Below are 19,868 nucleotides of genomic sequence, written 5' to 3'. Positions count from 1 at the left end.
ACCCGAAGGGGCCTTGAGCGTGCCAGCTGGGAGGCAGGAAGACGTGCATGCGTTGAGGGAAAAGGAGGAGCCCCGCCCCCCGCCTCCGCGCAGGCCCCGCCTTCGCTTTCTTCCAAGCTCCGCCCCCCGCAGCCTTCCGTTCCGGGCCACGCCCCCCGCGGGCACCGGGGCACGTGCCCGACGTCACGTGCGCCCCAGCCGGGCGAGCGGAGATGACGCAAGTCCTGTGCGCCGCCAGGATGGCCGGGCCATGGCGACGTGCACAGGCTACGTGCGGCTGTGGGGCGCTGCGCGGTGTTGGGCGCTTCGGCGGCCGCTGCTGGCCGCCGCCGGGGGGCGGGTCCCCACCGCGGCCGGAGCGTGGTTGTCCAGAGGCCGGCGGACCTGCGACGCCTCGCCTCCTTGGCCGCTGTGGGGCCCATGCCCCGCGGCCGCGGGCCAGTGGCGGGGGCTCTGGGAAGCGAACAACCGCAGCGGCGGCAGCGCCTTCCCGGGTGGCGAGGACGCCTCCGAGGGCGGCGCGGAGGATGGGGCCTCGGGCGCGGGGGGCAGCGCGGGCGGCGGGGAAGGCCCGGTCATCACGGCGCTGACGCCCATGACGATCCCGGACGTGTTCCCGCACCTGCCGCTCATCGCTGTCACCCGCAACCCGGTGTTCCCGCGCTTTATCAAGATTATCGAGGTAACGAGAGCCCTGCCTTGGCCTCGGTTTCCCCGGCCGCGGGGTGGCCCGAGGGATCGCTGAGCGCCCTCATTCCTCGAACCTTCTTCAAACACGGGACTTCTCAAAGGCTGGAGTGGGAATCCTTGTCTGCTCACCATTCGCTTGGTGAACTTGAGCCAGATTCCTCCCGTTTTTGGATCCCTTAAGGGGAGTTGAATCCGATGAGTGTAGGCCCGCCTACTCAGAGCCCTAGTCTTAGAAATCCGGTGCTGGGAAGCGACAGAACAGTATTGCGGCCCAGTTCCTTCTCTCCGGGTCTTGGGAAGAGTTTGGTAACACGCTCTCCCCCAGGGCGGTCTGCCTTCTGGTTACGAGTTCTTTTGGGATCAGGATTCATCTGTTTCTTAAATATTTCTGGCCGCTTAGCACGTGCCAGGTTCTAGGTGTTAGGGATACAGCAGTAAACAAAACTGACAAAAATTCCTACCCGGAGCTTATATTCTATTGGGAAAAGTTTTCAGTTAGCAATAATCGCGCCTGGGATAAACCTCATTGGCTGCGAGGCTGCCACGGCAGGAAGCTTGAAGGTTACATTCTAGCCGTATGCAGAGGCAAGAAACAAGATTAGTAAGGAAGTTAGAATGTGTTCAAAGGCTCCAAGTAGTACAGAGAGTAGTGGAGCAAGGATGGAACAGGAGGAGGAGGAGGAAAGTGGGAGGAGGATGTTGTGAAAGGGGTGCAGGCATGTTTATTCATCCAGCGGAGTGTTCTTCACCTACCGCGTTGCAGGCACTGAGGATCCAGCAGCTAACAAGCCACACGCAGTCCCTCTGCCTAAGGAACCTAGGCTCTTGAGGAAGAGAGAGTCAGCGAGCCAAGAGCCACAAAGGGGGCGGGGTGGGGGGGAATACCAGGGTGATGTAACAGAAAGAAAGCAGCTGAGTGCGAGGGCCTTGGGTTTTTGGAGTGGAAAGGACCCAGATGTCTGCCTTCTTGCCCACCCCCCCCCCTTTTTTTTTAAATGCCGTGGACACTGGAGCCTGTGGAGGAGAAAGGTTATCTGTTAACTCTCTAAGCAAGGTCACACCATGAGTCAGCCTCTACATTCACCCTTTAGTCTCTCCTCTTGCACTCCAGGCTCTGCTAGATAAATCTCAAGGATCCCTTGGAAAGGGGAGGGGACAGAAGGGGCCCTGCCACCTCCTCCCGCGCTCTGCTGACTGTGCATCTGAGCTACCCCTCCCTGATGTTGACTAGTGGTTGTTTGCAGGGTCCAGAGCCGGACCCTGTGGGTTCATATCCTGGCTCCTCCACCCCTAACTCCGTAACTTGGGGCAGGCTGTTCCCACCCCCCCCCCCGTCTCTGTTTTCTCATCTGTGCAATGGATGTAGTAACAGTACCTCATTTCTTAGAGCGGTGGTGGGAAGTCAGTGAGGTCGCGTGTGTAAAGGATTTAGCCTCATGGCTGGTCCTTAGGATGCCTCAACAGTAAGCTGCTGCTGGTTGCCATGTGGTCCGCTTCTGACGTTTCAGAGGCCTGCCCTGGAAGCCTTTTCCCGTCCTTGACCCCACCCCTAGCCGCCCTCTCCGCCCTCCCAGGCCTCCGGGGCCAGGACTGTTCGCCAGGTGTGGTGCCTGCAGTCCTGCAGAGTGGCAGGTGCCCCTTGTCCCCAGTGTCCAAGCACAGACACCGTTCTTCCCAGACATTCTGCCTGCCCGCCCAGACCCAGCCAGGAGGGCTAAAGGAGTCGCTGTGGATGGCAGGAGACGGGCATGTGGTATCCACTGTATTTCTACTGCTATCTCGTAAATAACCAACGGGGATCCTGCCAAAGGGAGGGGACAGGAGCTGAGATATAGCAGTCAGCTGTCAGCAGAGAACTGGAGATGGCTTCTGTGGGACCCTGTAAATGTTTCTGAACCTGTTAGCAAAGCTCCACTTACTCTTGATTTTGTAGTTAACACTGTGTGGCTAACTTGCCCCGTAGCTTCTCTTCTTACTAGTGGCGTCTGAGTATAGATCAGTGGCTCTTAATTTGTGGTGGGTCACGTACCCTCCCAACGGCTGTCGTGGACCTTCTCCCTGGGAAAATGCATCTATAGAGTCAGGAATTCCTGGACTGTGAGTTCAGAGCCCCTGTTAGGGACTGAGTTAAAACCCTGCTTCTCGACCATCAACACCACTTGGGAGCTTGTTTGAAATGCAGATTCCCAGGCCCACCCAGACCTCTTGTATGGAGAAACCGCAGGGCTGGGGCCCAGCCATCTGCTTTACAAATCCTCCAGGTAATTCTGATGCACGCTGAAGTTCAGGGCCAGGAACTTTAATCAGAGGCTCACCTGGGAATTAAGACGGGCTTGAAAGAACCCAGCTGAGGCCTAAGGACATCCGTGCATCTCCCCATCAGACATTTCCCAGCCCTCACTGCCCTTGAAATGACGTCAAGAGGATGTGTGTGATCCTGGGGGTTTTGAGGATCAATGATTAGGGTACAGATGTGACAAATATTTTCACTGGAAACTGGAGGAAGTTATGAGCCTGTGGGATGGGCCACATTCGAATTACACACATTCAGTGTTCTCCTGACATCAATAAAATCAGAATGGTCTAGATTTTCGAGCCAAGACATTTCGCCACCAAAACAGCCCTTGAAATTGGACGTGAAATTAGTTTCTTGGTTCTGGCTGTGGATCTCCTTTGAGTTTTCTTCAGGAGGGGAGAAGAACTCAGGAATGCACCTGGTCAGCCCTGACTCGCTCCATTCTCCACATTGTTTTTTTTTTGGTTCAAGGGTTCCCGGACCATGTTAGTGTCCTGGATCAGATTAGCATATCCCCAGAGGACACAGAAACTGCTAGAGCTGCTGTCACAATGTCGGCTAGAGAGCCAGCCCTGACGGCCTAGCAGTTAAGTTGGGTGCGCTCCTCTTCAGTGGCCTGGGTTCTGTTCCCAGGTGCGGAACCACACCACCCGTCTGTCAGTGGCCGTGCTGTGGTGGTGGCTCACATGGAAGAACCAGAAGGACCTACAACTGGGATATACAACCATGCATGGGGGCCTAGGGGAGGGGAAAAAAAGAGGGAGATTGGCAACAGAGGTTAGCTCAGTCTTTCCCAGGAAAAGAAAAATCAACTCAAAACTCAAAACTCAAAAACGTCACCTGTGTTTCACTTTGGGGTGGTTGTCTCGCTAGGTTAAAAACAAGAAGCTGGTTGAGCTGCTGAGAAGGAAAGTGCGTCTCGCCCAGCCGTACGCCGGCGTGTTTCTGAAGAGGGACGACAGGTAAGGGGACGTTTTCCCTCACGCCTGTGTCGAGCCGCCCTGGAGCGGAGCTCACCGCAAATCCTGCCCCGTAGGGTAGCCTGGAGCTCTGACCCTTGGCCTGAAAATCCCAGGCACAGCCTACAGGGGACAAGGCCAGAGCCGAGCCTCCGTCCTCAGTGTGGGTGCAGGCTCGGAGCGCTAGGCTTCGTGCACGGTCGGGACGTGGGGGCTAGGAGTCTCGAGGATCCCTGGGGTCAGAGCAGAGCTGGGCGGGCAGGTGTGGCGGCTCCAGATGACGATCTGTTGCCCTTCCGAGTTAGAAGGCGCCTTCTGAGCGGCTCCGTCATGGGAGGCGTGGGGTGGAATCAGAACTCCATCCGGTCCGCCCTGTCGGCCGGCTGGGCCAGGAACGGCTCCCGTGCGCAGGTCCGGGCAGCGCCCTAGGCTCCGGAGCCCCTGGGGGAGCGAGGAAGCATGCTCTGTTTCAAGCAAGGCTGCAGGGCCGTTTCTCTTCTCCCGTCCTCCCTCTTAGTTGGGGACACCCCACTGAGAGTCAGAGCGCCCGTGCTGATGTCTTTGTGTCCCTGTCTCCCAGCAACGAGTCCGACGTGGTCGAGAGCCTGGATGAGGTCTACCACACAGGGACATTTGTCCAGATCCATGAGATGCAGGACCTTGGGGACAAGCTGCGCATGATCGTCATGGGGCACAGAAGGTGCGAGGGCCTGAGCGTGTGGGACGGGGCGGAAACAGTGGCCCCAGGTGCCCCCTGGGCCCCAGCAGCCACCCACCCTTCTTGGTCAGCCCTGCATCCTTGTGCCCACAGTGACTAGGCCAGAGCTGGAGATGGGGGCTGACACGTGTCCCCTGGACCCCTCCCTTCTCAGGGTCCCCTTGTTAAAGTGGCAGTATGGGTGGTCAGCGAGAAGTGTTTCTGTTGTGCACGTTATTCCAAAAAGCATCACAGAAACGAAGTAGCAGGTGCCCTAATGGTGCATGTCTGGGTGTCGGCTGCTCAGGTCGGGCTTCCCCCAGGGCCCGTGTCTGCGTCTGGCAGCAGCTCCTGCTGCACATTCGCTTATTAGCACTCGGTGGCTTTCTGCTCACCCAGACGCATCTCCTTGTCGGTCTGTGTGAAGGGCTTTGTCAGCCCAGGTTAATTAAGAAGAAGCCACGGGGTCAGCGGAGGGTCAAAGCTCTCGATGGAGGAACTAACCAGCTCTTCACATGTGTCCCGGGGAACGCTGGCCCCGCAAGACGCTCGCCAGGACACTCCCGAGGTCGAATACCCACGGCAGACGTTTCAGTCACAAGCCGTTACTGTAGGAAACGTTCTGAAACGGCCTTATAGGACATGCTGGTTGGCGTCTGTTGAATGTGGAGCCTTCCGTCCTTTTTCCTTCCAGAGCCTTATTCTTGTGTAGCCGGGCAGCACCCCAGAACCCATTCAGGGGACGTGGGCTGTGCCGGGAGCCGGCTCTGAGGGTCGTGTTCCCAGTGCACGGAGTCCCCTCACGTGCCTTCCTCTGTTTTGGGGAAGTGGCGCTCCTCTCTCCTGGGAGGATCCATGGCCAGAGGGAACAGAATAAGATGCTGCTCAAATGAACAGAATCCGGTGGTGGCTCCTGAGGCTCCGCCAGCCTCTGGTGCCGCAGAGAGCGAGTTGAGCTGCTTCCTGCAGCCAGGCCTTCTCGGTACCCACCTGTCCTGCCCTCCTTTCTCTGCACGTCTTGCTGATGTCCCTGGGTGCTAGTCCGCATCCCCAGGAGCTGTCAGGCCGCCTCTGAGGAAGGCATGTTATTAGTTACCACGTGACGGGAGAGCCAGTGGTGGAACACTGCTTGTTTCCACCACACCCCCGGGGCCTGGCGTCTGCCAGGGACTTGGGTGTGAGCGAGCGGAGACGCAGGTGAGGGGCCCGCCTTGGGAGCCCACCTCTGAGTGTGGGGGGGGACAGGAGCGTGGAGACGGCCCAAGTTGAATTCTGACAGTGGTGGGTGCCTTGGGGGGAAATGAACGCGGACAGGGCTGGGTGTGTGCATAGGCGGGGCTAGACCTCATGTGATGTGGCCGGGGGGGCCTCTTCATGGAGGTGCCCTTGGATCGAGACCTGGATGACGCAAAAGAGCCGCTGGATGGCGAGTTCGAGGCCGAGGGTGGGGCAGGCAGAGTCCCCGAGACGGGCTGTGCTCGGCCGTGCCGACAGCTTGCAATGGGGCCCTGGGGACTGCTGGCTTCTCTCTTATGCTTCTAATGTCTGGGCAACAGTGGGGTATCAGGGCGGGAGACAGAATGGGTGGGGTGGCTGGAGTCTGAGGCCAGAGGGGGGCCGCTGATCTTGGGGTTCTGAGGAAGCAGCTGGGTCGCCAGCTCCAGGGACCTGGGCCCAGTGGGACGCGGGAGTCTCGGGGGGGCCCCTCCCGGCCTGCGCGGCTTCACCTCGCCCGCTCCGTCGGCAGGATTCACATCAACAGGCCGCTGGAGGTGGAGCTGGAGGAGGCGGAGGCAGAGAGCAAGCAGAAGGCCCGCAGGAAGGCGAAGCGGGGCAAGAAGGAGGCGGAGGACGAGGCGAGCGCCAGGCGGCAGATGGAGGTGGGAGTGGATCCCGCCGCCGCCCCCGGCGAGGTGCTCATGGTGGAAGTCGAGAACGTGGTCCACGAGGACTTCCAGGTCACGGAGGAAGTGAAGGTAAGTTGGGGGCTGCCCGTGGGCTCCCCTGTCTGCTCCCCGTGTCATGGCGCTCCGGCTCTGCGGGCACAAAGCGTCCTTTCCCGCCCAGAGTCCCGGGAAGAAACTGTCATCAGAGAGTAAACGGATATGCCGGGCCCTTCCATGCTCGCGAGGGAGGCAGGCTTTGAACCCGGGTCCAGCGCCCCCACGCCCAGGGCACCTTCACTGTGACCCGCAGCTGCAAGACCAGAAAGAGCCAGGCCTCTGGCCACCTTGACCCGCAGCCCTAGGCTCTCGTGCTGGCGTCATGGCACGACGACAGCAGGGGTGGGGCACGTCCTTCCTCCCGCACTTCTGTGCAGGGTGTGGGCAGGTGACCCGTCTCCGGGGGTGGGACGAGGAGGAAAGGCAGAGCTGAGCGAAGACTCCTTGCGGGCACATGCCCGGTGGTGGTGGCTCCCTGAGGAGGATGAGAGCCGGAGTGGCCCTAGCTTCCGTCTGGTCCTGTGGTGCTGGGGTGACAAGGACTCGGGGGCAGCCTCGGTGCTCGTGGGAGGGGCACCACAACCCACAGTGATGTCCACCCCGGCGCTGAGAGGGCTCGGCTGCACTACTCCTGGCCCGGCAGCCATCAGTCCCCAGGGCCACACAGGGCGCTTCAGAGCAGCGATGACCCAGAGAGCATCCCCCGGTGGTGGGGATGTTCTGTGACTGCACCGTGAGCCCTTGTGACCTGTGGTGGCTGCGACCGAGGAGCAGAACGTCTGGTTTTGTCTAATTTTAAGTTGTTTGAGTTGAGTAGCTACCGATGGCGAGTGGCTGCTGTCCTGGCAGCACAGCCTGAGAGTGTCCTCGGGGGGCCTTGTCGTGGGGAGGGGATGGCACAGCGCACAGACGCTCGATGGAAAGATTCGGGCGCCTCGGGGTTGCGCTCGTCCTTGCTCAGCGAGTGCCATGGGCCCCGCTGGCCTGTCCTGGCTCCTTTACAAAGGCCACCTCAGGCACGCAGGGACAGACACAGTAACTGGAGACCAGGCGATAGGCTGAAAAAGCCCGGCTGCGGCAGCTGGCGGCTCTGTGTCTGCTGGTGCCCTTCTCGGGGTATGATGCGCTGGGAGCCGCTGCCTTCTGGAAACAAATGAGGTGCGGGTTTTTACGCCACGAGCTGTGCCCAGTGGTCCTGTACTGGCCTCGCGCTGGCAGGGAGCAGCAGCCAGAAGGCACGCGGTGCCCATGGCACCCCAGTGGAGGGGGCCCTGCCTCTACAGAGCCCGGGATGTGGTCCTGGAGGGGACAGGCGAGAGCCGCGGGGACTCAGGCACGTCCCCAGACAGGAGTCTGCACAGCCTGGCTGTCCCATGGCTGAGGCTGGGGTGGGGGGGGGGGTGTCGGCCATGAGGATAGTGCTTACGACAAAGGAATGAGGAGGCCTCCCCCTCTCCCACGATGGCTCATCCTGAGGTCAGGGGTGTAAGGAGCCAGGTGGGCGTTAGTTGTTGCTCTTGTCCTGGGTCCCCGTGACTGGTGGATTCGGGCTCTGCCCCTGGGCCTCTGAGGCTGTCCTTGGCCAGGACCAGGTGCGAGGGGCTCCCTGGTGCCACCGCCCCCGCTGGCCCCAGTGACCCAGCAAGGCTCCCTGCTCGCCAGGCCCTGACCGCCGAGATCGTGAAGACCATCCGGGACATCATCGCCTTGAACCCCCTCTACAGGTTGGTCTCCCGCCTCAAGGCCGGGCGGCTCTGGCTCTCTCCACGGCTGGGTGGTGGGCGCTTTCTCAGTGTCGTCCTGCTGGAAGCCTTGCCGGGCGGGCAGGCGAAGGGTGAGGCTTCCCTGCCCAGGCTCCTTGCCTCTTCCCTGCTGCCGAGCGCCTGGTCTGGCTGGAAGCCTTGGTGGTCGTCACTGGGGTAGAGGTGGGATGCTCAGGAGGGGTCAGTGCATGGCTGTCCTGGGTCCCACGTCTGGGCACGGGGCGTTCGTCTCGGGACTCCAGGACGGGGCCCCACCAGCCCTGACCCTTGTGAGGCCCGGTGCGGAGCTGGCTCTGAGCCTGAGCCCGGGGCCCCGAGAGGGCCGCCGTCCAGCCCGGCCGCTGCAGTGGGCGTCCCTCTGTCCTCGCAGGGAGTCCGTGCTGCAGATGATGCAGGCGGGTCAGCGGGTGGTGGACAACCCCATCTACCTGAGTGACATGGGCGCCGCGCTGACCGGGGCCGAGTCCCACGAGCTGCAGGACGTCCTGGAGGAGACCAATGTGAGTGGGCCCGCCCCCGCCCGCCCCGTGCTGTCTGCTCTGCGCCGGCAGCCTCCCGACCTGGCTGCTGGCCCCCGGCTCTGTTGTGGAGACCGCTGAATGTTACCACGAGTCCTTCCGTCTGCATCCAGCTCCCACATTCTTTTTTGGGGCTGCATAGTATTCCATCCGGGCTGCCCGCCATGCAGTGGGCGGTGTATTTGCACCATGGCCAGTCTTGCTGTTATGTACAGCGGCTCTGCGAGTGTCCTCGTCCACACAGCTCATAGGCCTGTGGGGGGGGGTCTCTGCAGCAGCGTTTCCAGAGTGGGGCTTGCAGGGCCCGTGCGTGCACGCCTGTACTGTAGTGAGGCCGAGCCAGGCCCATCTGCCCGGCGGCACCCCCGCAGCCCAGGACACCGGCCCTGACCATCCTCTCGTGCCTCCCCTTCCCTGGCAGATCCCCAAGCGGCTGTACAAGGCACTGTCTCTCCTCAAGAAGGAGTTCGAGCTGAGCAAGCTGCAGCAGCGCCTGGGGCGCGAGGTGAGTGGGCGCGACACTCAGCGTGTCCAAACTGAAAACGGCCAATCCTGGGCCGCCGGCTCCTCAGGTCCTTACCAGCCAGGTCGCTTCTCAGGTCGCTTCCTTAGTTTGTATGTTAGGGAAAAATTTCCTATCATACCTTCGCTGGGGAAAGCTGTGGGGCTGGCCTGGTGACACGAGGCAGCGTTCATAAGCACAGTGGGACCCCCGCGGGCCGGCGTGGCCTAACGTGCTGACCTGGGCCCTGAGTCATACCTGCTGCCCGTCTCTTAGAAGGGTGCTCAGCACCCCTGGAGAAGTGTGGTGACACGCTGGCACCAGGCCGGCCTTTCCCTCCTCAGGGTCAGCATTGAAGGGCGACCCCTCATCCCCGAATTTTGGTCATTTATTGCATAGCCCAGCAAGGCCGGCACTTGAGGAGGCTTGGGGTGGAAGGTGGAAGGACTCGAGGCTGTGTGCACGGGCTCTTCTGTGTCCCCACTCACCTGGGGCCGCCCGCGTGCCCTCCTGAGCCTGCTCTGACAGCAGCCGCTCGGCCCCGCAGGTGGAGGAGAAGATCAAGCAGACGCACCGCAAGTACCTCCTGCAGGAGCAGCTGAAGATCATCAAGAAGGAGCTGGGCCTGGAGAAGGAAGACAAGGACGCCATCGAGGAGAAGTTCCGCGAGCGGCTGAAGGAGCTTGTGGTGCCCAAGCACGTCATGGACGTGGTGGACGAGGAGCTGAGCAAGCTGGGCCTGCTGGACAACCACTCCTCAGAGTTCAAGTGAGCCCGCGGCGGCCGGCCCTCGGTGGCCCTGCCCCTGCCCCGCCCCGGAGCATCCCGTGACCCCGCGGGGTCTGCACGCCGACCCTGAAGGCCCGGAGGGGTCCCTTGGGCACGCTGTCGTCGTGGCGGGCGTTCTCGTGTTGCCCCCATGTCACAGATGAGGGAACCGAGGCTCAGTGAGGTTAGGGTGGCGAGCAGGACCTCTGTGTGGGCGATGGGGACGGGGTTTGAACCCAGGGACGTCTGGCTCTAGGCCAGCGCTTCCAGCCTGGACCCGGAGGCCCTGAGCCGTCACCCCAAGGCCGCTCCTCCCCTTGCCTCCCTCTCGCCGCTCTGAGTGAGCCAGGAAGTGAGCGGTCCTCCTGTGTCCCACCCTCGCCTGGCGGTCATTGTTCCCACCCCCTGGCCGCGAGTCGGGTGCTGCCCGGGGTCTGGGATTCTCTGGCTCTGCGTGCGGCCCAGGGCCCGGGCACTGTGCCGGGACAGCGCGTGGGCTGGGCAGGGCGTGGGACAGCCCCTCTGAGGGGACCCGAGCGGGCCCTGAGTGCCTGCGGCCAGGCCCCCTCCTGGCTCAGGGGGTGCAGGAGGCCGGTCTCCTTCCACAAGGACTCTGGGGGACACTGCTTCATCCAGACACTGCTGGCGTCTGTGCCAAAGACCCCCCGACATCTCGCCCTCGGGCAGCGAGCGAGCTTCTTGCTATGGTCACAAATGACCGTCGACTCAGTGCCCTGAACCGGCGCAGGCTAACCTTGCGGGCTGGCGGCAGAAGCCTTAGTCAGGCAGGCGGCGGGGCGGGTCCCCGTGGAGGCTCTGAGGGCGCCCGTTCCTGGCCTTGTCCTGCTTGTGGAAGCGTTCATGGCTCGGGGCCCCTCCCTCCGTCCTCAGAGCGCAGCGCTCCAGCCTCTGTGTGCCTTGTCACACCTTCTCTGGCACCGTTCCTGCCTCTCTCTCGTGAGGACCCTTGTGAGGGGAGGGGACTCTCTGAGGCCAGGGCGGCTGCCGTCCCTGGTGCACAGCTCCAGCCCGGGCATCGTTCTCCTGGTGGTGCTGACCTGCCCCCGTCCAGGCCTCAGTTTCCCCACCTGCCCCGGGGCGGGTGTCTCCCCTCTTCTAGCCCCGCCCTGTCCTTGGTGTGGGGCCGCTCTGAGCCGTCCCCATGCTCGCCAGCTCTGGTCCGGGAAGCAGACCTCGCACCTGTGCGAGGAACCGGGCCAAGTCCTCCTGTGTGGCTGGGCCAGGACGGCTTCTCAGAGTGGTTAGCAGCCCCGCCGGCCGAGCTGCCCTCGGCGTGGCCCCCGCGTCAGGCGCGGAGGGGACCGGATGTGGATCTGCGTGCCCCGTGCTGCTGGGTCCCACTTACCCACTGTGGTCTGTCCTCCGGCAGCGTCACCCGCAACTATCTGGACTGGCTGACGTCCATCCCGTGGGGCAAGTACAGCGACGAGAACCTGGACCTGGCCCGGGCCCAGGCGGTGCTGGAGGAGGACCACTATGGGATGGAAGACGTCAAGAAGCGCATCCTGGTGAGGCCCTGCACCCTCCCCCCGGGGAGGCCCTGCACCCCCCCGGGGAGGCCCTGCACCCCACTGGGGTCTGGCCTGATCCTCCCTTGGGCATGCATGTCCCGGGCACCCGGTCCTTGCATCCCAGGCGGGCAGGCGCTGATAGGCGGGGTCCGTCGTGGTCTGAATCTCCGCGGGGGTGGCGGGCACCTCAGAGCCTGGGGCCCAGGATTCCCTGTGCTGTGGGGAGACCCAGAAGAGCCCCCTGGGAATCTGTAGGTCTGGGGCCACGAGGGAGCGGGCTTGCCATAGCGAGGCTGGCGGGGTCAGCAGGGTGAAGGATGGTGGGGGGTGGAGGCCTCTAGAGGGACCGGCTGGCTTTGGAGCGGCTGGGAAGTGTCAGGGGCAGCCCGTGTGCCCGGGCCAGCCTGCTCTGCTCCGAGGAGCTCGTGGGTTTACCAGGGGGATAAAGATCGTGCTGGACACAGCACGAGACAAGGACTGAGACCGGGCCGGCGGCGGGCTGAGCTGGAGAGGCTGTTGGGACCCAGGGTGTGGCAGCAAGGGCCTGCTGGGCAAGGGTGCTGCCTCATAGGCGTGGCGCCGTGGTCCCCCACACTCGACCGTCCGTCCTTGCGTTCTCCTGGCGTCTGCTCGCCCTGTTGGTGCCATAAGCTATCCCTCCCGGTGGCAGATGACCGCTCCGGTCGGCTGAGCCCCTCTGGGACAGGCCTTGTCCCTCTGGCAGCCCCCAGGAGCCTGAAAGGCGGCGTGAAGGCAGCGAGGCTGCTGCCAGGCTCCGCGCGTGGAAGGGCGCGTGCTCACAGGAGCCGGCCCTGCCCTGCCCGCAGGAGTTCATCGCTGTCAGCCAGCTCCGAGGCTCCACCCAGGGCAAGATCCTCTGCTTCTATGGGCCCCCTGGCGTGGGCAAGACCAGCATCGCCCGCTCCATTGCCCGCGCCCTGAACCGCGAGTACTTCCGCTTCAGCGTTGGGGGCATGACCGACGTGGCCGAGATCAAGGGGCACAGGTAGGCCTGGCCCCTCCCCTCGTGGCTCGTCGCAGCCCCCTGTGGGGTTTCATTCCTCCTGGGTCTGCTCCCCTCTGTGTTAGAGAGATTTCAGTGGGGGCAGCAGACTCCATTCACACTGGAGTAATTAACTGAAAAGTCCGGGCATCGATGTGACTTCAGGCCTGGCTGAGTCCAGGTGCTCAAAGAACACTGGACCAAAATCTCAGCCTCTTGACCAGCGGGAGGGCCCCTCAGCCAGGCCGTCAGTAGGTGGCTACTCCCTGCTCTCTCCTGGCAGGCCAGGCACTGTGGGCTGGGTTTCACTGTCTGGATAGGAGGTGCCAGCTAGGGGGCTGGGTCTGAGGGAGAGCTGGCAGCGACCCTGCGCCCTCTGCCTTGCCTCTGAGCTGGGGGAGGGTGGCATGTGTCTGCACTGGCGGGCGTCAGGCGGTGCGGGTGACGAGGCCCTGCAGACGGCCGGCGGCCTCCACCACGGCCACGGTGGGTGCGTCTCCCTCCTGCCCCCTGGGCTGAGCTCTGGGTCCCGGGGAGCGGGCGGCGGGTGAGGCTGCCGCCCAGCTGTGCGCTCCCACAGGCGGACGTACGTGGGCGCCATGCCGGGCAAGATCATCCAGTGCCTGAAGAAGACGCGGACGGAGAACCCCCTGATCCTCATCGACGAGGTGCGCGGCCCTCCGTTCCCGTGGTTCCCGAGTCACCTGGGTGGCCTCGCCGCAGCCAGGCCGGCTCGGGACACCGGCCCCGCCCCCGAGGGTCCCTGCTGCCCTTGCCTAGCCCCACCCCGCGCTGGCCTCCCCGCCGAGTCCGGGGAGCAGGACGGGCGCCCACAGCCGCCTCTGCTGCCTGCAGGTGGACAAGATCGGCCGGGGCTACCAGGGGGACCCGTCGTCTGCGCTGCTCGAGCTGCTGGACCCCGAGCAGAACGCCAACTTCCTGGACCACTACCTGGACGTGCCCGTGGACCTGTCCAAGGTGCGTGTGGCGCCCGGCCCGGGCCCGCGGGCGAGGCGGCCGCCGGTGCTCACGCGTGCCGCCCGCAGGTGCTGTTCATCTGCACGGCCAACATCACCGAGACCATCCCCGAGCCCCTGCGGGACCGCATGGAGATGATCAACGTGTCGGGCTACGTGGCCCAGGAGAAGCTCGCCATCGCCGAGGTGAGACCACCCTTCCCCAGGGTGCCGTCTGTGGGGGTCCTGCTCGTGAAGCTTCCATTCACGAGGGTGACAGGCGGGATCTGCCGTGCAGTGCGGCATGAGGTCACCCAGAGAAAGTTATAAACTGTGTGTGTGTCCCCCACCCCACGTGTGGCCACCCTACGCCTGCCAGTTCTCCAGCCGTGTCCGCACTTCAGCTCAGTGCTGACCCTGAGCACGGGAAACAGCCTCGGCCGCGGGTTCAGGGCTCGCCCCGCCTCACACGCCAGGCCTCTGACCTCTGACCCACCAGCCACAAATCGGGGTTCCCACACTCCTCCTGGGGTTTGAGAATTTGCTAGAACAGACGCAGAGGGGAAGGGGCGGGGCCTCAGCCTCCCTGGGCGCCACCCCCTGTCCCTCGGGTTCCTCCACACCCCACTGTCGCAGGGCGTTGTCGGGGTTCCCTCACGTGGGCACGATCGAGTCAGTCGCTGGCCACTGGTGACGAGGTCACTCCCCAGCCCCTCTCCCCTCCCTGGGGGTCGGGTGGGGCTGAGAGCTTATCCCTCTGACCCCGGGTTGGTCCCCTGGCCGCCAGCCCCGTCCTCCAAGGTTGCCTCGTTAGCAGGAGCTCAGGTGTGGCTGAGATTCAGGGGCTTCTTGTGACTGACACACGCCTGTCACCCTGTCCCTCCCTGGGAGGCTCCCAGGGTCTGGGAAGCTCTTGCACCGGGACGTAAATCTGGCCGCAGCTCGGGGAGCAGAAAGGGGCGGCCTGCGACCACAGCGGCTTCCAGGGCCCTTGGGATCGTGAGCTCAGCCGTATAGCAGATTCACCCCGAGTGCCCCGCCCTCGTGTCCACCCCGCCTGGCCCCGAGGCGGCCCCAGGTCCCCCAGCACCTGCTGATGGGGCAGTGCTGGCTCCCCGGCCGTGTGAGCACGGACGGAGCCGGCCTAGCCGGGCCCTGGGGGTCTGGGTCTCAGACGGGCGTCGCCCCCTCCTGGTTGCGGGCGGGTCCCAGCCTGGAGTGGGCTCAGGCCTGCTCTCGGCCCGAGGGGCGGTGGAGGGGAGTCTTGTGTTTCTGACGCGGCGCCTTCTTTCTGGGGGGCAGCACATTTCTCCCTGAGCCCTTCGCAGCCGGGTGACAGGGGCTGGTCTCAGCTCAGGTGTCCCCTGGGGGCCAGGAGGGGAGGAAGAGCAGCTCTCGGCTGTGGTTATTGCTGGGGTGCGGGGACCCCCACCGCGTGCTCCATCCACCACCAGCATGGAGACCCAACTGAGAGAAGCAGGGGCGGAGCCTTGAAGGGGCCCAGGCCAACCCTGCCAGTTGGCAGATGCACTGACGCACGGGGCTCTGCCCACAGTCGGGGCTCGGCACAGTCTGTCTAGTGACGGCCGTGTGCAGAGGTCGGGCTGGGCCGTGCGGGACCGCGGAGCCTCTGACACCCTGTCGCTGTCTGCTGAGTGCGGTGGCTGCATGATCAGCCGCCACACGGGCCCTCGGTCTGTATGTGGGTGAGCCCAGGGAGGCCTTCCTGGAGGAAGTGCCGTCTCAGATGCCATCTGGAGGGTGGGCGGGAGTGGCAGCTGGGCAGAGGCCTGGAGACTCGGGAGTGTGTGTTGGCGGCAGGGCAGACTCACCGTTCAGGGCCCTGGCGCCCTCCCTCGTGGCCTTGGGCCTCCTCCCCCATGAGGGCTCAGCTCAGGGGTCACCTCCTGGAGCCACTCGCCCCATGAGGGCCAGAGCTCCATGCGGGCCGGCCCTGGTCCCCTCAGGGATGGCGCTCACCCACGGGGTGCTGACGGCGCTCTCCTCCCTGCCAGCGGTACCTGGTCCCGCAGGCCCGCGCCCTGTGCGGCCTGGACGAGAGCAAGGCCCGGCTGTCGTCAGCCGTGCTGACGCTCCTCATCAAGCAGTACTGCCGGGAGAGCGGCGTGCGCAACCTGCAGAAGCAGGTGGAGAAGGTGAGCGGGGCCGGGGCCTGGGGGCGGACGGGAGTCAGTGTTTCACGGGGGCAGAGCTGCAGTTTGGGAAGATGGAAGGTTCTGGAGACGGAGGGGACGGCTGCACAACCGTGTGAATGTGCTTCCTGCCGCTGAGCCGTCCACTTAAAACGGTTCAGAGGGTGACTTTGGCGGCGCGTAAGGAGGGAGGAGCTGTGGCGGCGGGTGGGCTCCTGCGCCCCGCCCCGGCCAGCGCGCTGTCCCCCAGGTGCTGCGGAAGTCCGCCTACAAGATCGTGAGCGGCGAGGCCGAGTTCGTGGAGGTGACGCCCGAGAACCTGCAGGACTTCGTGGGCAAGCCTGTGTTCACGGTGGAGCGCATGTACGACGTGACGCCCCCCGGCGTGGTCATGGGGCTGGCCTGGACCGCCATGGGTGAGCTGTCCCTTCCGCGGGCCCTGGGCTAGGGGCTCGCCCTCGCTTCTGCGCCCTTCCCAGTGACGGGGTGACAGGCCACAGGATTGGGGCTGATCGAGGAAAAGATGGGGCCTCGAGGTGGCAGCACTGCCCACAGCTTTATTTGGGGGACACTTGGACAGGTGTGCGTGCGGGAGGGTCCTCCAGCACGAGCAGGGGAGGAGGGCAGGGAGCGCCGGGCAGGGGTCGGACGGGGCGTCCGTGTCCTGAGACGTCGCTCAGCCCCACACGGGCGGTCGGAGGGCGGGGTCCTTGACAGCCCAGGGGTCGTCTTGGGCCGGCAGGGCTGGGCGCAGCTTTGTAGGTGCGCGAAGGGTGCAGGCTCCAGGTGGCAGGACGGCTGTTCTGTGGGAGGGACCTGAGCTCAGCCCTGGCCGTGCTGAGGCCCGCAGCGGAGGCTGGTGCAGGGCCATCTCTGGTCCTTCCTGTATCCTGGTCCCTGCAGGTGGAAGCTGCTCCCTGGAGAAGGTGGTGTGGGCACAGGGTGGCCAAGTCGTGACAGCTGAGGGAATGAGGGCTGGGGAAGGACCAGTGTTGCAGGCAGAGGGAACAGCAAGGGGACACTCTGAGATGGCTCAGGGTTCACCCTCTGGCCTCTCCCAGGAGGCTCCACGCTGTTTGTTGAGACGTCGCTGAGGCGGCCGCGGGACAGCGACAGCAAGGGTGACAAGGACGGGAGCCTGGAGGTGACGGGCCAGCTGGGGGAGGTGATGAAGGAGAGCGCGCGCATCGCCTACACCTTTGCCAGGGCCTTCCTCATGCAGCGCGACCCCTCCAACGAGTACCTGGTGACCTCGCACATCCACCTGCACGTGCCCGAGGTGAGCCCCATCCCCTCGTGGCCCCGCACATCTGGCTCCAGGCACCCCCCTGCCCGGCTGCCCCCACCCACTGCCTCTCCCCGCCCGCAGGGTGCCACCCCCAAGGACGGCCCGAGCGCTGGCTGCACCATTGTGACGGCGCTGCTCTCCCTGGCCATGGACCGGCCCGTGCGCCAGAACCTGGCCATGACCGGCGAGGTCTCCCTCACGGGCAAGATCCTGCCGGTGGGCGGCATCAAGGAGAAGACCATCGCGGTGAGCCAGCCCCCCACCCGGGGTTGCCGCAGCTCAGGACGACACATGGCTGCTGGCCCTGGGCCTCGGGAGGGAGGGTGCCGGCCCGTGACAGCCCAGCCAGAGCCACGTGGAGCTCGCTCTTAGCTGCACCTCCGTGTGGCTCTCAGCTTTGCCATGACATCAGTGAACGTTCTAGGTCTCTGCATAGGAAGACTCCCCATCTGGGCTTCTGGAGGGCAGGAGGGGGCTCCTGTTTGCCAGCTGCCCACTTGCCCGGCACTGAGGGCAGCCGAGGTGCAGAGGCTGGGCCGGCCTCATGGGCGCTGGGTGGGCCGGGAGTACAGTGGCTGCCCTCTGTGTCCAGCTCCCGTCTGACCCCGTTGTTCCCATGTGGCCCTGGCTTCTGTCCCCACCCCGCCCCCCTTGTGCTCCTGCAGAGCCTGCCTGATGGGGACGTCCCCAGGCAGGCCACGCAGGGTAACAAACGGCAACCGCCCAGCAGGAGTGGAGTCAGGCTGAGAGAAGGCAGGGGGTCCCTGAGCCGGGCTCCCGGCGCCCCCTGCACGTTGGGCAGGACACGCAGTCACTCTAGTCCAGCTGTGGTCCTCCAGCTGCACCCCGAGTCCATGCCGCGTGTCCCACCCCACCGCCGTTAGAGTCCCCCAGCGGCCGGCGCGAGCAGGTCCCCGGGCCCCCGCGGGTCGGGCTGACCGTGTCCCGTGTCCCGCAGGCCAAGCGCGCGGGGGTGACGTGCGTGGTGCTGCCGGCCGAGAACCGGAAGGACTTCTTCGACCTGGCGCCGTTCATCACCGAGGGGCTGGAGGTGCACTTCGTGGAGCACTACCGCGACATCTTCCACGTCGCCTTCCCTTCCGAGCGCGCGCCGGCCGAGGCGCTGGCCGCGGAGCGGTGACGCGGGGCCTCCACCGGGGCCGGACTCGCTACCGAATCATGATTGCGATTAAACCGATTGTAGGACTGCGATGGCGCGTGTGTGCAGCCCCCCTGTCCCGACACGACACGACACGGCGCGTTCCGCGAAGCCTTTTATTGCGGTGGGGGGGGACGGGGCTCAGTCCTTCTTGGCCGCCGCCTTGCGCATGGCCGCCAGCACGTTGCTCAGCTCCTCCCGCTTCCTCTTGGCGCGGATGTGCGTCCCCACCTGCCGGCGAGCGCGGCGTGAGCGGCCGCCCGGGCCCGGGACCCCCCGGTGACCCCCGCCCCCGGTGACCCCCGCCCCCCGGCCCGGCCGCCCTACCCGCTTCTTGATGAACTTGAGCGCGCGCTTGTCCTTCGACACCTTGAGCAGCTCCATGGCGCGCCGCTCGTACGGGGCGAAGCCGCACACCTCGCGGATCATGTCGCGCACGAACTTGGTGTGCTTGGTCAGGCGCTGCGGGGACGCGCGTCAGCCGGCCGCCCCCCGAGCCCGCGCCCCTGCCCGCGGGGCCGCCGGCGCCACGCAGCAGCCAGCCTCCTGGGCCCGCTCCTCCTCCGCTGGGCGGACTCCTACTCGTACATCAACCATGCCCGCCCCCGCTCCTGCCCCGGCCTCCGTCCCAGCGGCGCGGACAGGAGGCACCGGGGTCTCCATTCCCGCTCCGCGGGCCCCGCAGCCCGCCCTCCCGCCGCGGCCCCGGCACTCACCCCGCGGCGGCGGCTGTGCCTCGGCTTGCTCACGTTCTTGGTCACCTTATGGCCCTTGTTGAGGCCCACGGCCATCGGGTAGCGCAGGGCCATGGCTGCCGGCGGCGGCGGAAACGGGGTGGCGGTGAGTCCCGGCTCGGGCCCCGCCGCCCGGAGCCCCCCGCCCCGGCTCCCCCGGGCCCTCCCGCGACACCCAGCCACCCCCCGAGCCGCGCGAGAGAGCCCCGGGCTTCAGATGGCGGCGGATGCCACCGGCGCCGGGCGCTGCTAACCTGCTGCTCTCCAATGGCGGCCACGGCGGAAGGAAGGGCCAGCGCCGCGCGGGACTCTGGGATATCTATCCTCCGCCGGCGGAGCGGGCCAGAGAGGCAGGGGCGGCGTGCGCGCCCCCTGGCGGCCGGAGGAGTCCCTCCCGTCTTCCTGCGCATGCGCACCCCGGCCGCTCGCGCATGCGCGTTTTCCTCAGCGGGCCGCACTGGGAGTCGGACCCGGTGGGCGTGGCTGCGGCTTGGGCACCTCCTTCTGCCGGTGGGTTGAGTTGGAACCGTCCCTCCGCCGCGGGCTGGGTCACCTGCACCAGCGGCTTCAGCTGCCAGGACCCAAATCTCCCCGTTTACAGAATGAGGACAGTCATACTACCTACTGCAAGCTGCGTGAACAAAATACAATGGTACCTGGCGCCAAAGCGAACTCCCATCCGCGGGCGTCTTGGTATCGTTATAAGATCGAGCTCTGGGCTGGGGCTGAGGATGGCGATGTGGCATAGTGCCCCCTGGTGGCAGTTGGTTTCACTTGCTGTAATTTTAGGCGGCGCGGGGATGGGAGGCGTGGTGCGAACACATTTTTTTTTTTTCTGTTTTTTCTCTTCCAATCCTGCTTTGGGGCTGATCTGTTTGGGGTTAGCCCTTCGAAGATCTGCTAATCT

General features: G+C 64.9%; 3 protein-coding genes and 1 pseudogene across 3 annotated transcripts in view; 1 reads left to right on the top strand and 3 right to left on the bottom strand.

Annotated features, from left to right (window-relative positions):
* CATSPERD (cation channel sperm associated auxiliary subunit delta) overlaps window positions 1-1,543 on the bottom strand; it is a 40,228-nt gene extending 38,685 nt beyond the window's left edge. Inside the window, exon 1 of the mRNA XM_070491780.1 lies at window positions 1,444-1,543. The gene's annotated coding sequence lies outside the window, so the exon portion shown is untranslated. The remainder of the gene's footprint in view (window positions 1-1,443) is intronic.
* Window positions 225-18,278, top strand: LONP1 (lon peptidase 1, mitochondrial). The gene is made up of 18 exons (XM_044753140.2): window positions 225-682; window positions 3,860-3,948; window positions 4,526-4,645; window positions 6,390-6,618; window positions 8,248-8,309; window positions 8,719-8,848; window positions 9,288-9,371; window positions 9,916-10,136; window positions 11,527-11,665; window positions 12,496-12,674; window positions 13,252-13,339; window positions 13,527-13,649; window positions 13,718-13,834; window positions 15,643-15,783; window positions 16,031-16,196; window positions 16,842-17,059; window positions 17,150-17,314; window positions 18,027-18,278. The coding sequence occupies exons 1-18, from the start codon at window positions 251-253 to the stop codon at window positions 18,207-18,209; spliced, it is 2,886 nt and encodes a 961-aa protein (XP_044609075.1). The 5' UTR covers window positions 225-250; the 3' UTR covers window positions 18,210-18,278.
* On the bottom strand, window positions 1,126-1,246 carry LOC123279200 (U4 spliceosomal RNA; annotated as a pseudogene).
* Window positions 18,279-18,329: 51 nt separating the features above from the next.
* On the bottom strand, window positions 18,330-19,677 carry RPL36 (ribosomal protein L36). The gene is made up of 4 exons (XM_044753274.2): window positions 19,216-19,677; window positions 18,944-19,038; window positions 18,555-18,689; window positions 18,330-18,458 (listed from the first exon to the last, which is right to left on the bottom strand). Exons 2-4 carry the CDS (start codon window positions 19,034-19,036, stop codon window positions 18,369-18,371), a joined length of 318 nt encoding a protein of 105 aa, XP_044609209.1. The 5' UTR covers window positions 19,037-19,038; window positions 19,216-19,677; the 3' UTR covers window positions 18,330-18,368.
* Between the last annotated feature and the right edge of the window lie 191 nt (window positions 19,678-19,868).

Source organism: Equus asinus, chromosome 20 (assembly GCF_041296235.1).
Source record: "Equus asinus isolate D_3611 breed Donkey chromosome 20, EquAss-T2T_v2, whole genome shotgun sequence".
NCBI classification, from domain to species: Eukaryota; Metazoa; Chordata; class Mammalia; order Perissodactyla; family Equidae; genus Equus; species Equus asinus.
This window is presented reverse-complemented; position numbering and strand designations above follow the sequence as displayed.

Bases quoted from the DNA above. Each gene is read 5' to 3' on its own strand.
- LONP1 (XM_044753140.2), top strand. From the start codon at position 251: ATGGCGACGTGCACAGGCTACGTGCGGCTGTGGGGCGCTGCGCGGTGT. The intron at 9,372-9,915 runs GTGAGTGGGCGC...TCGGCCCCGCAG, and splicing joins AGCAGCGCCTGGGGCGCGAG to GTGGAGGAGAAGATCAAGCA. The intron at 10,137-11,526 runs GTGAGCCCGCGG...GTCCTCCGGCAG, and splicing joins AACCACTCCTCAGAGTTCAA to CGTCACCCGCAACTATCTGG.
- RPL36 (XM_044753274.2), bottom strand. From the start codon at position 19,036: ATGGCCCTGCGCTACCCGATGGCCGTGGGCCTCAACAAGGGCCATAAG. The intron at 18,690-18,943 runs GTGAGTGCCGGG...GCGTCCCCGCAG, and splicing joins GGCACAGCCGCCGCCGCGGG to CGCCTGACCAAGCACACCAA. The intron at 18,459-18,554 runs GTAGGGCGGCCG...GCTCGCCGGCAG, and splicing joins TCAAGTTCATCAAGAAGCGG to GTGGGGACGCACATCCGCGC.